Below are 22,056 nucleotides of genomic sequence, written 5' to 3' on the forward strand. Positions count from 1 at the left end.
CCTTTGTTTCTTATTGCTTAGCTTTAACATTGTTACAGTGTGGGAGATTGTTTTTGAATTAAAGCCTATCTGCATGGTATGATGTCACTGGGGATGTCCTTCTTTAGTTTGAAACATTTACACAGATTTTTCTAATGAACTGTTATTTATTCAACTTGAAAACAACTATACAATCTTGATTTGATGCATTTGAATGTATTATGTTATTTGTTGGTAAATGATACTAGCAGCGACATGGAGGATTACAGCAGCTTTTAAATAAGACTTGTTTCATGTTCCTCCTGTTTATTTTGTCTTGCAACCATCCTCTTTGGTAAGACATATTTGGGAAAACCAGTCCATCACTGATGATGTTATGGGTGTATGACCTCAGAGAATATTAAAGATCTTTATCAGTATTGAGTTGACATGAGTTGTGTTGAGCCAAAACAGAAAGGACGTTCTCTGTCTGATCATGTTGGGGCACGTTACTGTTCACAGGATGTTTTACTGACAAGAAAATGTCCTCTCCAAAGAACTCAACTGTACTGTTGATATGCCTTCACCACAGTGAGGTACAGTGATATGCAGTGCTGTAATCTCTGGGAGGGAAAGAACATTCATCCACACGAATATGAAACTGATCCAACAACAGCACTTCCAAGCTCTTCTGACCCCTACAATTGGCTTGGATGAAAATAAACCCGGCCTATCCTGTCCCTGCCTGCAGAATGTGCTTCAGGTTGCAAACATCCTCAACCACAGCAGAATGGGAGGTTCTCACTAGCCTGTTTACTGCCTTCAGGATGACTCTGTTAACTGGGTGTAGACCTGGTGAAGGTTTCACACACTGTCTCCATCCCAAACCCCACCCTATCTCCTATGTAGGCTGCTAATTCTGACCAGGGCCACCTGCAGAATAGGGTGCCATTTGGGACAGCTGCACTGGCTGTTGGGTGAGTGACGTGTTCGTATTGCTGGTGCTGCACTGTTAACTGTTTGAACCACCAGTCAATGTTTTGTCAGGTGTACGGAGGCCGAGGCTCTGAGGTGTAGGCCAAAAAAAGTTGTTTCCATGGAAATGGGCCAACTAAAGTGCAGAAAGCTGTCATAATATGATACGAAATCATTTAATCCTTGAACTAATGAATGTTGTAGTGCTGGCGGTGGTGGCTTCTCCAAACGTCTAGTGTGATTAATGAACGGTAGGGAAAACCTCTGACACACTGTGTAATGTGTTCTTAGGTGTTTGGCTTTACAATGACAATAGGACCTGTGTGATGGATTATCAGCACTGTTTTCTGTAACGAAATGCTATTTGATTGACTTCGTTATTGGCCAGTGACTGGCATCCCTGATGGAACATTGGATATTTATCTAGCAAACTCAATGCATGCATTTTTACTTTGGAAGTAAAAATAAGTATTTTATTTAGATAAAATATAATTACTTTCTTGAAGGATACGTGTTAATTAGGGTGTGTGGATATGTTGAAGGGCTTCTGTTTCAAACATCCTTGGATTTGTTGATGGAAGAATGTCAGGATACTGAATAAAACCTTTTCACCTGACATTATTGTGTCAATGGCCTGATCGTATCCTTACTTTGATAGTTTTCCCAAAATAGCTGATTTCGGCTATGCAGATTTTTTTATATTTTACCCATGATATTATAATGATGAACTGTTATACAGTTTGACTGGACTATTTGCTTTACAAAATATGTTTTGAAAATGTTTATGTACTTTTACATAGGGGTTCATGTTTTGTCCACTTATGGTACAACCCCAACTATAAAGGGGCCCCAGGACAAGGGTAGATCATCACACAAATGCTAAGCTACTTGAAAATGCTTGTAATTTGTACCCAGTTCAGCTTAACGCTGCGGTTAGCTAATTAATACTAATTAATACTAAGTGGCACTGCCGTTACTCAGAGATGATTAAAGTCTCCAATAGACAGCCTTTAGCTCTCTAATAACTCTTTTTTTCCCTTCTACATTTAAAGAAACATTTCAAACTATTTCAATGTTGTCTTTTCCAGGACATTGGCAAGTGTAGGAAAAGAGCTCCAAGATAACTTCCTGAGAGCACTGGCGAACCGAGAGGAGGCCAACCGCAGTGGGAAAATGAAGGTGAGTAGAGAGAGTACATTATTACAGCACTCACACTGCTACGTAACTGGGGTTTCCCCGCCAACACACCTCTACCCTTCCATTAGCCGTCGGACGTAGAGGGAACAGCATACATACTGTGTCAGGTTCAGTGGAAACACCCCCACCTTTCCACCTTCCTCCACCAGCCCCTCCTTCCACCACCTCTGAGCCAACCCAGTCCTCTGGCCTCCACTCTCCTCCACCCCACCCAGTTTGTCAGACTGTGTTAGAGACTGCCCTGTTCCCTAACCCCCACTGAATCTGGAGCTGCCCCAGCTCCCCACTCCTGAGATTCACCACTTTGGCTGGGCTTTCCAGAACAGCTAAACATTTTTTACTATAATATGCATTAGATATTGCCCATGTCGTTCGTAATAAGTCAAAAACTTAAATCATAACAGCGCAGGGTGAATTCACATAGGAAGGAAGTTCATTTTCGCTGCTTGTTCAGTGGTGCTTGAACAAGAAGAAATGATTCACCTCATAGATCTTCAAGTACCACTGTATCTTCATTTGTTTTGTCCTCAGGGTCACACCACCATGCATTTTTAGTGGCCTGCCACAAAGCATTGTTGATAAGAAAACAAGGACTTGAGATAACTAGTCCTTCTGTGTTTCTGCATAATTCCAGTGTTTATTTCTAGCTATGCTATGGGCTCACTGTCACTGCAATTACGGATTCCTCTACATGTCTACATCATCCCATTGGGCTGACCAAACATCATCCCATCGACCTGACTAAACATCATCCCATTGACCTGAACATCAAACCCATAAACCTCACCAAATATCTTCCACTCAACCAGACCACACCACTTCCCATCAATGATGGAACTGTCTGTTATGTGCCTAGTTGGTCCTGTGCAGAGATGCGCCCGTTTGTGGGAATAACACAATATAAAGGACTGTAGTTACACACATTAGTTAACAAACTGGTTAATGATTAATGCTATAAATTTTTTTTTAGCAAACAGGACTAATATGACACTATTTAGCTAAGTTCAAAACGTTTAACCATAGGGTATCCCTTAACATTTAAAAGACCTAAGTATTGTCCTGTAGCCTACATTAACATACTCAGTTATCAGTTATACTAGCTTACCTTTTGAAAAACAGATATGTATGCAGGCCTAGTCTTATCAAGGGGATTGTTATTTCAGCTTGATCTGGATAAGTGCTGCCCATTTTGCTACATTCCTATGCAGCTGCATCTTTAAGTGCAACTTGACAGGCTGCATTACGGCATAGTATGGCAACCGCTCTGCCTTCTATTGCAATGGGCTTAAGAGGGTGGTGCAAACGGCCTGAAGGGTGGTTCAAATATCTCAGAGGGTGGTGTAAAAGGCCAGGAGGGTGGTGGAAACAACCTTGGAGGGTGGTGCAAATGGCCCGGAGAGTGGTTCAAACATCTCGGAGGGTGGTGTAAAAGGCCAGGAGGGTGATGGAAACAACCTTGGAGGGTGGTGCAAATGGCCCGGAGAGTGGTACAAACATCTCAGAGGGTGGTGCAAACGGCCTGAAGGGTGGTTCAAACATCTCGGAGGGTGGTGTAAAAGGCCAGGAGGGTGGTGGAAACAACCTTGGAGGGTGGTGCAAATGGCCCGGAGAGTGGTACAAACATCTCGGAGGGTGGTGCAAACTTCAAGGAGGGTGGTGCAAACATTTCGGAGGGTGGTGCAAACTTCAAGGAGGGTGGTGCAAACTTCAAGGAGGGTGGTGCAAACATCTCGGAGGGTGGTGCAAACTTCAAGGAGGGTGGTGCAAACATCTTTGAGGGTTGTGCAAACTGAGAAAACTCCGGACTTCCAAGACTTCAACTCCAGGCTGTGTGGTGTCGGAGGAGGCCCTATAAATAGACGATGACTCCTGCCTCAATGACTAGTCTCTCTGCTTCTGCATATGATGTTGTACCAGTGTCTCAGGTATGCAGCTGTTAGGACCTTGATCAGCTTCTACCCACAAACCTGTCGAACAAGACAATTGGCCACCCAGATATCTGCACCTTTCCAATGTTTTTGCACTATCCCTATAGTACAGACTACAGTGTGTCCACACGTACACAACATTTGAATCTTGAATTGCCTCCTCCATGGCAATGCAGTGCTCTGCAGTGGCAATGCAGTGGCAAGGCTTTGTTTGAACATTGGGCCACTGGGGTTTGGTGGTCTGCCTCTCTGTTCAGTGCAAGGTAGCATATGTGGTTGCTTTTTTTGGTTGTTTCTGCCCAGTGTGTCAAATAGTTCTATTTTGGTGTTTTTTGTGTGATGTGTGTGATTTTCTCTCTCTTTCACTCTCCACCCCCTCCCTCCCATGTCTCCTCTATCTCTCTTACCCTCTTCCTCTCTCCCCCCTATCTGGACCTTTTAGTCCTGTGTTACTCAAGCCACCAGAAAGGTATAAGGTCTTAGTTGCAGCTTGTTCCTTTCAGAGATATTCAAAGAAACCACTGTAACTTTCTGAAAAAAGATGTGAATCCAGCAGTGTGTAAAATACCTCTTCCTATGTTTAGAAAAGAGAGAGAGAGCATAAGAAATGAGGGAGCAAAATATCGTGTTTTGTATCACCAACAATATTATGCTGACATGATCCCCCTTTCTATTTCTTCCCCCACCAAAGTGCTTCCTCTGAAGAAAAACGTGCTGGGAAAAATGTTTGTTTTCCTCCAACCCATACCCCCCTCTCTCTTTTCCTCTCTGTTTTAAAATCAGACCCACATTTGAGCACTTAATACCTCAACTCTTGGAAACTGCCTGAGTAACAGGTCATCTTAATACAGTTTGACGATGTCTGACCTCTCTGGTATGTTTATATTGCTTATATGTATTCCAGACAACATTTACTTAGCCATGTGTGGGCATATGAATAGAGATACTGGATCTGGATTCATAAAGGACCATACATTCTCATTATGGATTGGTTGTTTTTTTATGATCTGTGGAAAGTTTTATTATGTCGGGTGACAGCATTATAGTCTTAGATCTATAAACATTTAAAAAAGTTGTAGAAGTACTGTTCTGTTTGGCTGCGATGGATGAGTGTTCAAGACATCAGTGCACAAAGTACATCAGCCAGCTGTTATCAGGCACAGTATTATAGCGGTCAGATATGCCTGGTGTGTGTTGAATTCAAAAGGGTTTGCTCAGTTTAACAGTCAGGTGATCTTTGGGTGATATCTCACCTGTGGTTAGTTGAATGTGCCTACAGGGTATGAATTGCCACTCAACAGGGTTTGATAGAGACAACAGAACATTCTTCTCTCTTTACTGCTAGAAGATCAAATAATTGTCTGAAAATGCCAGAAAATAATCCTCTATCATCGACATTCCCAAAGATACAAGTCTGTCTCCTAGGAATTAAGAATTCCTTTTAACACTGTCCAAAGAATTGTCAAGAAGATTGTGTGGCATTTCAAGGTGCTTTGTCAAGGTTGACAAAGCACCTTGCAATACCACATAAAGGTCTACAATACAAGCTGACCGGAAGAACAGTTTCGTACTGTTTCATCTGCCACACACTTATCCAAGAAGAGCTAACAAGCAGGAAGACCAGGAAGAACCCACTGCTGAAAGGCTGACAGCAAAAAAAGCCATCTAAACAGGCCTAACTTCTGGGAAAATGTACTGTGGGTTTAAACAAAATTGAAGCTCGTTGTTTAAGCAGATCAGCGCTTGTGCTTGTTTTTGGGCCAGCAGTTGCATCATCAATGAAGACAAGTGAGCCAGTTCCGGGGATGGCGGTCGCTGACACATCCACACATACCTTCTATGTTAAGGATCTTTTAAACAGGAGTCTTAATTATGGTGAGCATTATCTGGTCTTCCCCCGTAGACTTCTTGGTCGACCAGGTGAGTTGCTATAGCTGAGCTCACTGGTGGTTTTTCTAATTGCCTTTGGCTATGTCTATGATCAGTACATCTGATTAATCTACAGTATTATTGATAGCTAGCTTGAATTGCATTGACACTTCTTTGGTTTCTAGCTTGTCAGATACCAGCAACAGACTCCAAATGCAAATGGCATTGAATCGATACTACAACAGCCATTTCATGTATGAACTAACAATGCAAAGAAACACCCCTTCCTAAAAGAAACAGCAGTGAAGCCAAATATTCAAATACCTTTGCACCCCAAAATGGGATGTTTAACCTCATCAATATTTATATAACAAAAAATAGTCACCTTCCAAATGTGTTTTGAGTTAAACACATTATTACTTTTCATGGTGCTTTTAAAAGCATTCAAATATGCCAGTAGATAGTATCGGCTAGCTATAACATTTGGAGACGCATAATCAACTAGTACAGTGGCTCCCAACCAGGGGTACAAGGACCCCTGATGGTAAATGCATAATCAACCAGTAGATAGTTTGGGCTAGCTATAACATGCATGTCCTAAATGGCGTTCTATTCCCTACTGATTGAACTCCCTTAAATAAGTGTTTGGGACTCAGTTGGCATAGACCTGGTCTGTTATAACATGGTGTTACATGAAGGCTGTTCAGCGAGAGACTTCCATATTGCATCCCAGGGCCCCAGACCACCTATCAAGGCAGTTCATGGTTGATAGATCAATATCTTCATTCTCCTTCATGTTTCCCCTTGTCCCCTCCCACATGTGGACTGAAAACAGCTAGCTGAATAACAGTTAAGAGACATTGTTGTACCACAGACTCACAGCAACAACAAGGCCTAGCTTGTTCTCTGACAGAGTTTCTCGTTTCTCGTTTTTCACAGCAACCAGATCTTGGACCTGTTGAGTTGATAGCTAATTAAAGGCACCCCGCTCCAAGGAGTCAGATTAACCTAGACCTGATTAAATGCTCCTTGATTCAAAGAATGAACCCAGAGTCACTTTGCCCACCAGGACTAAACTTTAGTCATGATGGTGTTTGAAGAAAACACAAGTATGGTGTTTTCCACCTCACATAACTCTCTATGTGCCTGAAATCTTCTTCTTGAAAGAGTCTGGTTACAAACGTTAGTTGTGTTATACGGTTCAGTAATAAGACCACCCAGGGGTGTAAATCCTACTCCCCTACTTTGGCCCGGTCTTTATGACCTGATCCTAGATGTAGAAATGCCTAAATATCCTGTGATGTTACCCCAGGGTTCTTAGAGACTTAGAGCATCTTTCAGTCAGCTGTTGGCCTGAGTTTGGTGGGACACCCTGTCCTGCATCGATTGGTGGGACACCCCGTCCTGCATCGATTGGTGGGACACCCTGTCCTGCATCAATTGGTGGGACACCCTGTCCTGCATCGATTGGTGGGACACCCTGTCCTGCATCAATTGGTGGGACACCCTGTCCTGCATCGATTGGTGGGACACCCCGTCCTGCATCGATTGGTGGGACACCCCGTCCTGCATCAATTGGTGGGACACCCCGTCCTGCATCGATTGGTGGGACACCCCATCCTGCATCGATTGGTGGGACACCCTGTCCTGCATCGATTGGTGGGACACCCTGTCCTGCATCGATTGGTGGGACACCCCATCCTGCATCTATTGGTGGGACACCCCATCCTGCATCTATTGGTGGGACACCCTGTCCTGCATCAATTGGTGTGACACACTGTCCTGCATCGATTGGTGGGACACCCTGTCCTGCATCGATTGGTGGGACACCCTGTCCTGCATCAATTGGTGTGACCCACTGTCCTGCATCGATTTGTGGGACGCCCTGCATTGATTGCCCGTGGTCTGGAATTTTCTCCATTTGTAGATGATTTGTGATGATAGCTTAAATATCCATGTGTCATTTATGTACATTTATCATAGCCATGCCAGATCTGTTTACATTTATATTAGCTATGCTAGTCCTGTGTACCACATTTGTGTTTGATCAGGGTCTTTACCTTTGTTTCGTCCTGAGAATCCTCCCTGCTGATTGATCTGGAAGCATCACTGTTGTAATACGTTGGTAAAATGTCAACCAGAGTAGCTCTCATCTCCACGCGCCGTTGACGGGGAAGACAGACCTGCGTTTGTTCCCACATAGACTACAACAGCGTAAACAAGACAAACCGGCTGGCTTAAATTAATTACACTTGTTATGCCAAATATTTGCTGTTTAGTTGGTTGGTTGTCTCTCTTGCCATTCGGTTTTGCACATATTACTTTTGTTGTCATGCTGTACTGCTGTCAGGGTCACCTACTCAACTTATTAGCTGCAGACTGACCGTTGTTAAACACCGGCCGGGGCCAACGTAGCTAGCTAGGTCAGTTGTCAGAGCATATTGCTATTGCTAACTTGCAAACTCTTTGTAGAGCAGGAGACAAAAAATAAACTATTTCACTGGTAATTTGCTTACCTGAAGACTCAATAAGGCAGGAATAGATGTCTGGGTAGGACACCTCTAACTGTTTATTGCACCAGTTAGATGCCGGGAACATGTTGTGAGCCAAGGTTCCCGGATGTGCCGGTCTGATGTATGGGCGCTACTCATTACTTGGAACATTTTCAAATGTTCAAATGGGAGGAAAGTAAGAGGACTCACTGGGGGTTACATTTTTATCTTGAAGCAGTCTGTATCTTTAAGGTCAATATCCCTCCCTCCTACCCTCCCCCTCTCCCTCTACCTCCCTCCCCTCTCCCCCTCTCCCTCTACCTCCCTCCTCTCTCCCTCCCTCCCTCCTACCCTCCCCTTCTCCCTCTACCTCCCTCCCCTCTCCCCCTCACCCTCTACCTCCCTCCCCTCTCCCCCTCTCCCACTACCTCCCTCCTCTCTCCCTCCCTCCCTCCTACCCTCCCCCTCCCCTTCTCCCTCTACCTCCCTCCCCTCTCCCTCCTTCCTTCCCTCCCTCCTACCCTCTCCCTCCCCTTCTCCCTCTACCTCCCTCCCCTCTCCCTCCCTCCCTCCCTCCCTCCCTCTCCCTCTACCTCCCTCCCCTCTCCCCCTCTCCCTCTACCTCCCTCCTCCCTCCCTCCCTCCCTCCTACCCTCCCCCTCCCCTTCTCCCTCTACCTCCCTCCCCTCTCCCTCCTTCCCTCCCTCCTACCCTCTCCCTCCCCTTCTCCCTCTACCTCCCTCCCCTCTCCCTCCCTCCCTCCCTCCTACCCTCCCTCTCCCTCCCTCCCTCCCCACCCATCTCCCTCTACCTCCCTCCCCTCTCCCTCCATTCTCCCTCTCTCTCCCTCCCTTCTCCCTCCCTTCTCCCTCTCTCTCTCTCTCCCTCCCTTCTCCCTCCCTTCTCCCTCTCTCTCTCTCTCCCTCCCTTCTCCCTCCATTCTCCCTCTCTCTCTCTCTCTCACTCTCCAGAAAGAGACTTATGGTGGACATGGATCTTCATAACCGTTTAATTTTTTCTTTGTGACCAGTCAAAAACAATTGACACACTGATTAATTTCCTCTGGGCTGAGATGGAGACAGAGGCATCCTCTGGAATCTCGGCAGGACCTGAGGTTTGCATGTCTTCCAAATTGGGTGCAAAATGATGTGTTCCTTCCCTTCCACCCCCTTCCCCTTTTATTTATTTTCTGTTTTTGTCTGGGAGCACCCAGTGGACCCTGTGGGCTGTTTGAACGGTTTTTGAGTCCTGGCATTTATCTGCTCATCAACAGAGCTCTCTAAAGCCCCCCTCAGCCCAGCATTGTGCTCTTTCTTCTCCTCCCGGCCCTGTTGCGAAAGCCACTCTGCTGCCAAAAGTCACGCAAACAAAAGGTGCACCTGGGCAGCTTGGCGTTATTTACCCTGGGTAAGAAATTACTTCTTTTTTTTTTTTTATCAAATCCAGGTCACACCTGTTCAGGATGCCTGAGGCAGCCCATTGTTAAAGGGAGGAGGTAAAGCTACATATCTGAAATTGAATGTGTCCCACACGGTTGCAGCACTCACCCCACCCTCACTGCCACCTAACACCCCCCCAACCACCCAAAATCCACTCCCAGACAGCTTTTCTGTTTGCAGCGGGTGTTCCTGGGAGCAGGGGGTTGTCAGTTGTCAGGTTGAGTGTTTGCAGCGAGTGTTCCTGGGAGCAGGGGGTTGTCAGTTTTCAGGTTGAGTGTTTGCAGCGAGTGTTCCTGGGAGCAGGGGGTTGTCAGTTGTCAGGTTGAGTGTTTGCAGCGAGTGTTCCTGGGTGCAGGGGGTTGTCAGTTGTCAGGTTGAGTGTTTTCAGCGAGTGTTCCTGGGAGCAGGGGGTTGTCAATTGTCAGGTTGAGTGTTTGCAGTGGGTGTTCCTGGGAGCAGGGGGTTGTCAGTTGTCAGGTTGAGTGTTTGCAGCGGGTGTTCCTGGGAGCAGGGGGTTGTCAGTTGTCAGGTTGAGTGTTTGCAGCGGGTGTGCCTGGGAGCAGGGGGTTGTCAGTTGTCAGGTTGAGTGTGGCACCATCAAACTGAAACTCAGCCTGTGATAGGAATGGTCATGGTTTTCTCAATTTGTTATGTAACTGAAGGAATTGACTAGTCAGTTGATTAACTGTTTTGAATGTGTCAGATTCATTTAACATTTATATTCTGATTGAACAAAAAGTTATCACACTGATTTTGAATGTGTATTATGTCTCCAAAAAAAGTGTATCCAATCTTCAGTTGGATGAATTTAAATGCTCATAGTAAACTATTCTTAGATAACCTTGAGGACGAAAGCTGTGATTTAGCCCCGTCTCCATGAAACCACTGTGGATCCATTGATTCAGGATTATTCAAGGACCACAGGCCCACTGATACTGGTCAGATCTCCCTCCTGGTTTCTAAAGCTACGTCTGTGTCCCAAATTGTCACCTGGTCTGTGTAGGGAGCAACAGGTGTCCTACTGACTGCACTGTGTATGGAGTAGTATGCCATTTGGGACGTGGAGGAAAGCTAGAATTTCATTGGCAGTGAAATGAAAAGGAATCATTAAAACTGAGAGTAAGACACCTGGCAGGTAGTGCCCCAGCAATACACACACACGCACACACACATACACACGCACAAACACATAATAGGACATAGACACACGCCCACATAGACACACATACACAATCACATACTAGCACGCACGCACACACACACAGACGCATAGACACAGACACAAACACACATAGACACACGCACATACTAGCACGCACGCACACACACAGTCGTTTTATTGGAGTCTGCATCATGTTTACATTCAAGAAGCATTGAGACATTTCAGATGTGGTTGAATGTAAGGACATTTAATGACACAGACATCACAGTGTTCTCTAAACATACACACACACACACACACACACATAGAGCCTGCATCATCCACACACACACACATAGAGCCTGCATCATCCACACACACACACACACACACACACACATAGAGCCTGCATCATCCACACACACACACACACACACACAAATAGAGCCTGCACCATACACAAACACTCACACACACGCGCACACACATAGAGAGCCTGCGCCATACACACTCACACACACACACAAAAGGAGTGTTCACACAGCCCCATAGTCTACGACTAACATCTCCTAACCCTAAGGGACATTTCAGCCCAGGGCTAACCAAGTGTTCACACTTGAACATTTGGAAGTGGGCTTTTCATCACCCTTAGCCCAGGGCAAGCTGGCCGTGTTCCAGAGCAGGGTTAGCCCCAGAAACATGGTGACAAAATAACCAGTGGGAAACGGGGTCACGAACAAAATCATAGAAAGTTAATTGGTCCAGTCAGAAAAGCTGCACTTAATTTACATACGCTCTGAAACAGAAATGCACCGTTCTGTTTCAGTCCTTTCAATCTGCTAACCCCCCTCCACCCTGCCCCTGTCCACCCCTCCACCCTCCACAATACCCCCCTCCACCCTCCACAATACCCCCCTCCACCTTGCCCCTGTCCACCCCTCCACCCTCCACAATACCCCCCTCCACAATACCCCCCTCCACCCTCCACAATACCCCCCTCCACCCTGCCTCTGTCCACCCCTCCACCCTCCACAATACCCCCCTCCACCCTGCCCCTGTCCACCCCTCCACCCTCCACAATACCCCCCTCCACCCTGCCTCTGTCCACCCCTCCACCCTCCACAATACCCTCATCTCCCTGCCTCTGTCCACCCCTCCACCCTCCACACTACCCCCCCTCCACCCTCCACAATACCCCCCCTCCACCCTGCCCCTGTCTACCCCTCCACCCTCCACAATATCCCCGTCTCCCTGCCTCTGTCCACCCCTCCACCCTGCCCCTGTCCACCCCTCCACCCTCCACAATACCCCCCTCCACCCTCCACAATACCCCCCCTCCACCCTGCCCCTGTCCACCCCTCCACAATACCCCCCTCTCCCTGCCCCTGTCCACCCCTCCACACTACCCCCCCTCCACCCTGCTGCACCATGTTGCAGAGTATAGATAATAAAGTGGTCAGTCATGCAACCCAGTGATCAAGTTTAGCATTGTAATGAATCTGGGATTCCCAGCCCTATTGCGTTACACTTTGTGTGTTACTGTGTGTGTGTGTGTGTGTGTGTGTGTTACTGTGTTATTGTGTGTGTGTGTGTGTATGTGTGTGTTTCACTGGCCTGTCTTTTATTCATGTCATGGGCAGTAAAACAACAATAGGAAGTTGGTTTCAAAGCGCCAGGCGGGTCACGGTGGACGGCCGCAGAGAGGGACGATAGAGGATCACCTATCAACAGCCCAAATGGTACCCTATACCCTACATATTCATCTACTTCTGACCAGAGCCATGTAGGACCTGTTCAAAAGTACTGCACTAAGTAGGGAATGGAGTACCCGTTTGGTAGACAGGCCTTGAATAGTGGTGTTCAGAGCAGTGAGAAGGGAAGTCGGGACACGGCTCAGTCAAACCAGGTACAGACCATGCATCATCTGGACAAAGAGCTGCATTTACAGAGGAAATATCATCTGATGTCATGTGTGGTGGGAGAACCTTATACTGAGGAAATATAATCTGGTGTCATGTGTGGTGGGAGAACCTTATACTGAGGAAATATAATCTGGTGTCACGTGTGGTGGGAGAACCTTTTACAGAGGAAATATAATCTGGTGTCTTGTGTGGTGGGAGAACCTTATACTGAGGAAATATAATCTGGTGTCATGTGTGGTGGGAGAACCTTTTACTGAGGAAATATCTGGTATCGTGTGGTGGGAGAACCTTTTACTGAGGAAATATAATCTGGTGTCTTGTGTGGTGGGAGAACCTTTTACAGAGGAAATATAATCTGGTGTCATGTGTGGTGGGAGAACCTTATACTGAGGAAATATAATCTGGTGTCATGTGTGGTGGGAGAACCTTATACTGAGGAAATATAATCTGGTGTCATGTGTGGTGGGAGAACCTTATACTGAGGAAATATAATCTGGTGTCATGTGTGGTGGGAGAACCTTATACTGAGGAAATATAATCTGGTGTCATGTGTGGTGGGAGAACCTTTTACAGAGGAAATATCATCTGTTGCCATGTGTGGTGGGAGAACCTTATACAGAGGAAATATCATCTGTTGTCATGTGTGGTGGGAGAACCTTTTACTGAGGAAATATCTTCTGGTGTCGTGTGGTGGGAGAACCTTTTACTGAGGAAATGTAATCTGGTGTCATTTGTGGTGGGAAGTCATTTTACTGAGGAAATATAATCTGGTGTCATGTGTGGTGGGAATCCCTTTTGCTGAGGAAATATCATCTGTTGTCATGTGTCATGTGTTGTAGGAGAACCTTGCAGTCTTTCAATTAAACATTTCAATTTCTTTACTCCAACTTTTCTGATTTATATTATTAGAAACCTGATTTCTGATTTTATATGTATAAAGTATGTGATTTATTGTTTCTTATATGATTTCTTGAGTAACTTGAAAATGTACTTGGGCTTAATGCATTTGCACACTTGCTAAATTTTCTCACACTTTACCGTGTTAGTCAGTGGAAAGCCATAACATTTAATGGTGAAATATTATTCTTGGCTGATTGAAACAAATGGATTTCATAGCTAGTGTCTGAGTGTCTATAAAAAGAAGACATACCAGCCAAAACATTATGTATTCAGTTGGCCACAAGCACACATCCCAGATGTGCCCAGTCAGACTGGTCTGCATCTGTTTCAGTTGGAGGGAAGGAGAATATGAAAATGACCACAGAAAGTAATATTTCATTGTTTTCATAGTGCCATTTATAAATTCCTTTATGGAGGCACCGATAGAATGTGATCTCCCCATGGGCTTGGCATAGTTTCAATCATTTGCCAAAGCTTCATCTCCAAACAGCCCAGCTGTCATTAATGGCGTGCACTGAGGTTTTTTCCCATGTAATATTTCCCTCTGAATGAAAGTGCAATAAATGTACACTTTAAGCTACTGGAATTACAAACACTGAGGCCCCCTGGGAAACATATTTGGATGGATGACCAGTCCTTGTTCTCAAGGAAATCAAATCCCACACAATCTGGCAGCCCTCTCGGTCCCAGCATGCTAGTGGCACTGCTTGTCTCGTCATTTGACTTCTGACTCCAAAGCTGAAATCACACCCTATTGTCTATATTAAACCATAGACCCCATGTGATCTAGTCAGAAGTAGGCCACTATATAGGGAATAGTGTTTGATTTGAGACACATCCTATCAGTGTCTGGAGAAGCCTGATCTTCTTTAATGATTTCCTCCACTCTGCTCCACTCAACCTTCTGAGGAACAGCTGCAGAAGAGACATCAGCTTAGATATGTGACCTGTGGGCTAAAGACAAGGGATACACTTCATCTAATCTGGCTTTTTAAAACTCAATTTAGCGTGTTTTGCGGATTTTTTGTATTAACCCTTTTAACTTGTTGATCGACATGAGCAGAAACAGCTCTCAGTGTTTTCTTGGATACATTTTTTACTTTTATCAATGGAGATGTTCCATTATGTCTATGACGTCTGGCGAGAACAGTTCCCTAATGTTTAGGTGGTCTTGGGGGAACAGTTCTGTTATGTCTTGGCGTGTGGGGGGAACAGTTCTGTTTTGTCTTGGTGGTCTGGACAGAACAGTTCTGTTATGTCTATGTTGTCTGTGGGGAACAGTTCTGTTATGTCTACTGTATGTGGTCTGGGCAGAACGGTTCTGTTATGTCTATGTTGTCTGTGGGGAACAGTTCTGTTATGTCTACTGTATGTGGTCTGGGGGAAACAGTTCTGTTATGTCCGGACGGCCTGGTGGGAACAGTTCCCTTATGTCTAGGTGGTCCGGGGGGAACAGTTCTTTTATGTCTAGGTGGTCCGGGGGGAACAGTTCTTTTATGTCTAGGTGGTCCGGGGGGAACAGTTCTTTTATGTCTAGGTGGTCTGGGGGAACAATTTATGTCTAAGTCATCTGTCTTTTCTGCATTCATCTCTTGTTTGTTCTATTGTTCTTCACTGCTTTATCTTTTCTGCCAGTGGAGGTTCATGAGGGCAGCGATGATACTGGGTTTTAAGGTTTTAGGGGGCTCTTGTGTTCCCCAGTGATGCCATGGGGACAGACCGGGAACTCTCCTTCCTGAGAGGAAGTAAAGGTCATCATGTCACAATCTTTCTGTCTTTTGCCCTGCTCTGAAGAGTGCCAGCCAGACGTAGGGATGCTTCTCAAAATGCACCTAATTTCCTTCTTAATACGCCAGTTACAAAATCCAATTGTCTTTTTCACAAGCCTCCTAAACAGATGAAGACAAACAGTGAAATACTTACTAAACAGTCCATTCAGACATTGCAGAGTTAAAAAAGAGGAAGGATAGGAAAACAAGAAACCAGGCAAGCCTAGTTCAGCCAGCCCACAATAGAAAGTGTTGCTATCTTGAGATTTGAACCCGGGTCACCCACATGAAAGGTTGTGTCGATAACCACTACACCAGAGCTGTACACTTGCAGGGTGTCAGTATAGCCTCTTGTTTCTATCCTGAATGAATCCTCTTTTGCCACTGGCCGTTTTAATAGTTAATTGATACAGTTAAACTGACTAACGTTTCTTACAAATTTTACCTCCATCACAAATAGCGTCTATGTATTGCGTTTGTCACTGGTTGTTTTAATAGTTAATTGGCCATTCGTGAATGACATTGATACAGTTAAACTGACTAACGTTTCTTACTAAATATACGTCCACCACAAATAGTGTCTATGTATGGTGTTTGCCAATGGCCGTTTTAACAGCGTATTAGCCAGTAATAAGCTTTACCGGTATCTACTAACTTACTGGAATAGTCATAAGAATTTAGCAATTTTTTGCGAGTCTGCCAAAGCTATTTCATTTCATAGCATAAGAACATATTTATTTCATGGGAAAACAACATACTTTTTTCTTTCATTTGTGAATTACATTTATACAGTGACTATCAACAAAGGCAAAGATAACACATTTTTCATCAAGTGAAAAGACTAGAGAATCGTGGAATCTACCAGCATATTAGCCAGTAATAGGCTTACTTGTATCTACTAACTTCCTAGGAATAATCATAAGAATTGAGCAATTGTTAGCGAGACTGAAGATGAACTTTTCCTTGCCAGAAAACAGTCGCAATATAACCGTATACAGTTTCAGTTAAGACTTACCATAACGTAACTACTGTATGTTGTAGCCAGGTAATGTGTTTGTCTATCCTGACCCAAAACCCAAAATGTAGTTAGAAAATCCGCCAGAAACAGTCGCAACCGTTGACTGTTTTATTTCAGGCTTACTATAATGTAGATACTAATGGTTTTAGCCAGCAAAGTTTTTGTCCATACTGAATAATTCATAATACATACTTCGCCTGTGAGGAGACATGAACTCGGGACCTATAGTTCACAAGTCCGCTCCTCGAACCACTACGCTATTTATCAGTCAGTCCAGTCAGTCAGTCCAGTCAGTCAGTCCAGTCAGTCCAGTCAGTCAGCCAGCCAGCCAGCCAGCCAGCCAGCCAGCAAAACACAAAAGATTGAAATAGTAGTAATACAATGAATATGCACACAAGTATATCCTGCACTCCCCCGCACTGCAAGTCATTGGGCTGGTAATTTATTCACATGCAGTTCTGGGCATTGATCACTGCTTCAATGGTTACATAATTTAACAAACCATAACCAAAGGTGATCCACTCCATCCCTTAAATACTTTATGGAAACTATTGAAATGTTCTGGTTGCTTTCTAAAGCGGGGTTATTAGTGGGGTTTCTGCATTTGTTTTAATTACTCTGAGTTTTAAAAATAACATTTTCAAATTCAGTTAAATTAAACAAACACACCCTTGTGATATACAGTATGTAGAAAAAGCCAGTCCAATGCAAGCCAATGGAGACTGGAGAAAGAAACTTTCTACAACATTTGCTGGTATATCTACAACATTTTACTAACATGGGCTGGTATACTGACAAATGTGAGCGGACAGTGGTATTTACATATTTGCACCAAAACCATTTGAGGGGACTAGGCAGTGTTTGAGCTTGAATCATGTTGTTCGCTTTACAGAAAACGTACCAAAAATGTATATAATTAATGTATTCATGTGTTATATATACAGGTTTTATTTAGCTGAAATGACATCAGTTCCATTTGAAGATGCCGTTTCTCTCTATTGCTCTCTTCAGTACATCAGCACCATGTTGTTTGTGCTACGGCTTGGTTTGAGGTCATCCCTGCTGGCTGTTATCAGACCTTATTTACATCCCTTCCTTGCCTTTCCTTTGCATTCCTTTCATCTGGCGCTGCTTGATATCTTTGAGTGCCACAGAGCTGCACCTGCTGGTCTGCTCAGGCCGCTGTCGGGCCGCCATCACGGCTTCTCCACTTGGACCCTATTCCCTAGGTAGTGCACTACTTTGAGCCCCTTGACAACGGCTTGAGCATGCAGGACATGGGGTGTCATTAGGGATGCACTTGGTGTAGTTATGCCTCTCGTCCATCATCTGTCTGGAGGACACATGGCCCATGTGCTGGCAGGCTCGTAGATGGAAGGAACCAAGCCCCTCCTGTCGTAGTGTCTCTCAGGAATGTACACCTGCCATTCTGGGTGGCAGTCTTTCATGTGAAGACCAAGAAGTTAAAACTGTTCATTTCAGACAGACATTGTGAGTCCACACAGTGGGTTCTGGTCTCTTTAAACTCGTGAGTGTTGATGTCTGTTTGTTTTTGTGGAGAGAAGAGGCACAGCTCTTTTTTTTCATCTTTGGAGGTCCTGCTGGAAAGAAGATTGAAAAAGAAACTAATTGTGGACTGGAATTAAAGACCTGCTAGAATTGAAGACCTGCTTTGCAGCAAAAAGCAAGTGTTCTCAAGGAGGGAAAAAGCTAGGTGCTTAATAGATATTGTGGAATGTAAATTTACCATCTTGTTTCTGGAGTTTGGCACATTTAATTGGAAACCTACCAAGAGCAAAATATCACTAGTGTCAACAGACGCTGGCAACCCCACTGATTTCTTCCTTCATTTAAAAATTAGCTGGTTTTCTGCCCTCTGGACATGACTCATTCTATTCGTCTTATTACTCCTATACATAGAGAGGCATTTTTCCATTAATTTCAGGTCCTGGTTATTTCCAAGTTGTTGCTATCAAAACATAGCTAGGTATTTGAGAAGGGTGGGTGTTGACAATTTGTGGTATGTAACCTGTGGAATCTGGATCTCAAGAAATTACTTTTGAAGAGTTAAATCACGCATTTGCCTGCAGCCCTGAGCATTGGGACAGCTGGTTGAGCATTGGGACAGCATTGGGACAGCTGGTTGAGCATTGGGACAGCATTGGGACAGCTGGTTGCTGGACAGGTCAAGGTCATCTAACACGATGTGAGGCATTTTACAAGAACTACCTCCAGGTAATTCTCATTATGATTGATTAGTTGTCTTAAACAACTTTATGAAAACATACTTTAGAAACATTTTGGAGGCTAACATCTACATTTTGATTTACATTCTGTTTTATCATGGGGTTTGTTAACACACAGTCCTGTTGTCATGCTTGAACAGCTGAACCACACCGGACCTCGCTGTCAGCTGAACGTAGTTCACATTCTGTAGAGTTTCCTATATGATCCAGATAGTTCTGAGTGTTTGTGAAAGTTAGCTAGCTTACTCACTGAGCCAAAAACAAGAGCCTTCAGGCCGGTGGTGGTAGAAGAGCCTTGATAAGCATGAGTGGGCAAGTGGGCTTTCTGGACAAAGCCTAACCTCCACTCCATCTGAAAGGTCCACTTTCACTCATGGAGTCTTATGAGCACATTCTTTGGAATCTTCTTTGTTTTATCACTACCCACTGGGCCGCTAGGCTGTGTATTATTCCACCTGAGTAAATACTGAACGGCATCTCTTCACTCAGCTCAGGCCAAAGAGAGGCACGTCAAAGTCAGCCAGTGAGGCCTAATATGACCTCAGAGGCAGCTAGATAGCTCTCACGTCATTCGGAAGCAGCTTGCTAAGCCTCACGTTCTCATTGAAGCAGCTAGCCAGCCTCATCTGTTTTAAGAGGAAGCAGGTCAGACCTAATATGTCCTCAGAGGCAACTAGATAGGTATCACATGTCATATTGTGTCAGTTAGCTAGGCCTCACATGTCTTGCTGAGGCAGTTAGCTAGGCATCATGTCTTATTGTGGCAATTAGATAGGCCTCACATGTCTTGCTGAGGCAGTTAGCTAGGCCTCACATGTCTTGCTGAGGCAGTTAGCTAGGCCTCACATGTCTTGCTGAGGCAGTTAGCTAGGCCTTCCATGTCTTGATGAGGCAGTTAGCTAGGCCTTCCATGTCTTTCAGAGGCAGTTAGCTAGGCCTAACATGTCTTGCTGAGGCAGTTACCTAGGCCTAACATGTCTTTCAGAGGCAGTTAGCTAGGCCTCACATGTCTTTCAGAGGCAGCTAGCTAGGCCTAACATATCTTGCTGAGGCAGTAACCTAGGCCTCACATGTCTTTCAGAGGCAGTTAGCTAGGCCTCACATGTCTTTCAGAGGCAGTTAGCTAGGCCTCACATGTCTTTCAGAGGCAGTTAGCTAGGCCTCACATGTCTTTCAGAGGCATCTAGACCTCTGAGTCTCTCTATGCTCTCAACCCCCCCCTTCTCTTTTCTCTTTCTGTTGCTTTTTATTTCCTTTTCTGTCTCATTGTAGATATAGTTCCATATACACACCAATGGATTTAGCTCATAGTTTAACTTTCAGTTATCTGAAGTAACCAGACGTGCCAAATTCTCTGCATAGTTGAATCCCATTGTAATGCATTAAAACAGGTGTACTAGAGAGCAGCCTGCCAGATATGGAAAAGGGTTTGACAGACTGTGTTTCACCTTCCAATGCCAAGAACCAAGGGGTATTGAATGTATAGTGTATTGAGGATGCTACATGATACTAACAAAATAGCCACTGGGATCAGAACACTATAAAAACACTAAAAAGCTGACTGTCAAACATGACTTAGCAGTAGAGTTTCTCAATGTACTCAGTGGGGTCCTGTACATAAATCCAGAGGTTTTACAAGGTTCTAGTTGTTTTTCCTGTGCATAAGTCCAGAGGTTCTAGATGGTTCTAGTTGTTCATCCTGTACATACATTTAGTCCAGAGACTGACTGTCTTTTCATAAATAGCAGGGGGTTTATAAAGTGCAATCCATAACCATTTAGATTGTAAATGAAACCACTATGAGGTTAAAATGCAGACTGTCAGTTTCAATTTCAGTTTTTTTTTTACGTTAAATAACTTTTAAACATAGTCCCTCTACTTCATGTATTGCACTGTATTTGTACTGAAAAAGTACAGCAGTAAGTTACAGAAAATCTATTGGTATTTCATAAAAAGGACTGCGTTTTCACTTTCCTCCTTCCTCCATTAACATGGCATTTATGTGAAAAATACTGCAATTGTCCTTTAACTGGTAGTCAGTAGAAGCAAAGGATATAAATACCAGTATAATAACACATACAAGTAGGAATAGAAACATCAAGGAACATTGGAAGGAAACACTTTGCAGAATTCGTTACACTGGGTATCTGGAAAAGCGTTTGTCAAAACGTTTTCTTTTATCAGCTCTGGTTTATTTGCAGAATAGGAGTTGTCACGATAAGAGCTGATAAGCCTATTTGTTTTAATGATCTTCGTACCAAGTCAAAACAGAACATTAAGAATGTGCACACCCACTTCCAATAACAATAGGTCACTTATTCACAATACGTGGAGTTGCTGGCATTGTTATATTGGCTGTCTGATAGTGGTGTGCTAATATTTGTTTATGTATTGTGAATAGCTTAGGATGGCTTTACAGGGGGATGTTTTGAGTGACAGTCATGAGACTCCATGTTTCTATAGGGCAACCACTTCAGCACAGAATAATATAATACATAAACACTAGTGCCTGGAGTTTGCTAAATGACTTGGGACCTTTGTTAGGAACCAAGTTCTATGTTCAGATATCTTGTCTGGATGAGTGTAGAGGCTTTATTTTGGCAAGATGTCCAAATACATTCTTGGCCTGAAGATGATGTTTAATTGTAGTTTTGGTGAATTGGGGACCCATATTTTCAGGTTTTGGTGAATTGGTGACCCTTATTTCCTAATTTCCTCAATTCTACATTTGTGATTATTGGAGAATATTTGTCCTTCTCATGATGTGTGGGGCAACACACACTTTGATCCTCTTCCTGGCACTTTCATCGCGGTTGTAGTCATTTTAAATGGCCTAATAGTTTAGATGAGTATTTGATGTGAATAACAAGGGACCACTGTGTTAATCGTCTACCACTATTATGAGGGGTAGATGTGTCTGAGAAGAGGACGTGTGTCTGGGAAAATGCACTGTCTTTCAACTTTTGATTACAACACGTCCACTGCCTGTAACAAACTGTTATTTCTCTTGGAAAATTGACCTTTTTTAGCTACACTCTGAAAAGAAAGGTTCTTTCAGGCTCCTTCACATTGAAACTGAAATTGAAACCCCTTTTTAAATGGTTTCTAAAGAACCTTTTAAAAACCATTTTGATTAGTGTCACCATGTTTTGTTCTGGTAGTGTTATCTTGTCTTGTTCTAGTAATTCAACTGCATCTTGTT

At 44.2% G+C, this 22,056-nt stretch overlaps 1 protein-coding gene across 2 annotated transcripts in view; it reads left to right on the top strand.

The window, feature by feature from the left end:
• Nucleotides 1–22,056, top strand: part of cfap299 (cilia and flagella associated protein 299) — a 127,817-nt gene that overhangs the window by 42,140 nt on the left and 63,621 nt on the right. For both annotated transcript variants that reach the window (XM_020052693.1, XM_013136980.2), the window contains one exon: nt 2,022–2,112. In XM_020052693.1, the coding sequence (XP_019908252.1) occupies nt 2,022–2,112 (91 nt within the window). The remainder of the gene's footprint in view (nt 1–2,021; nt 2,113–22,056) is intronic.

The sequence above is a fragment of the Esox lucius genome, chromosome 13, assembly GCF_011004845.1.
Source record: "Esox lucius isolate fEsoLuc1 chromosome 13, fEsoLuc1.pri, whole genome shotgun sequence".
NCBI classification, from domain to species: domain Eukaryota; kingdom Metazoa; phylum Chordata; class Actinopteri; order Esociformes; family Esocidae; genus Esox; species Esox lucius.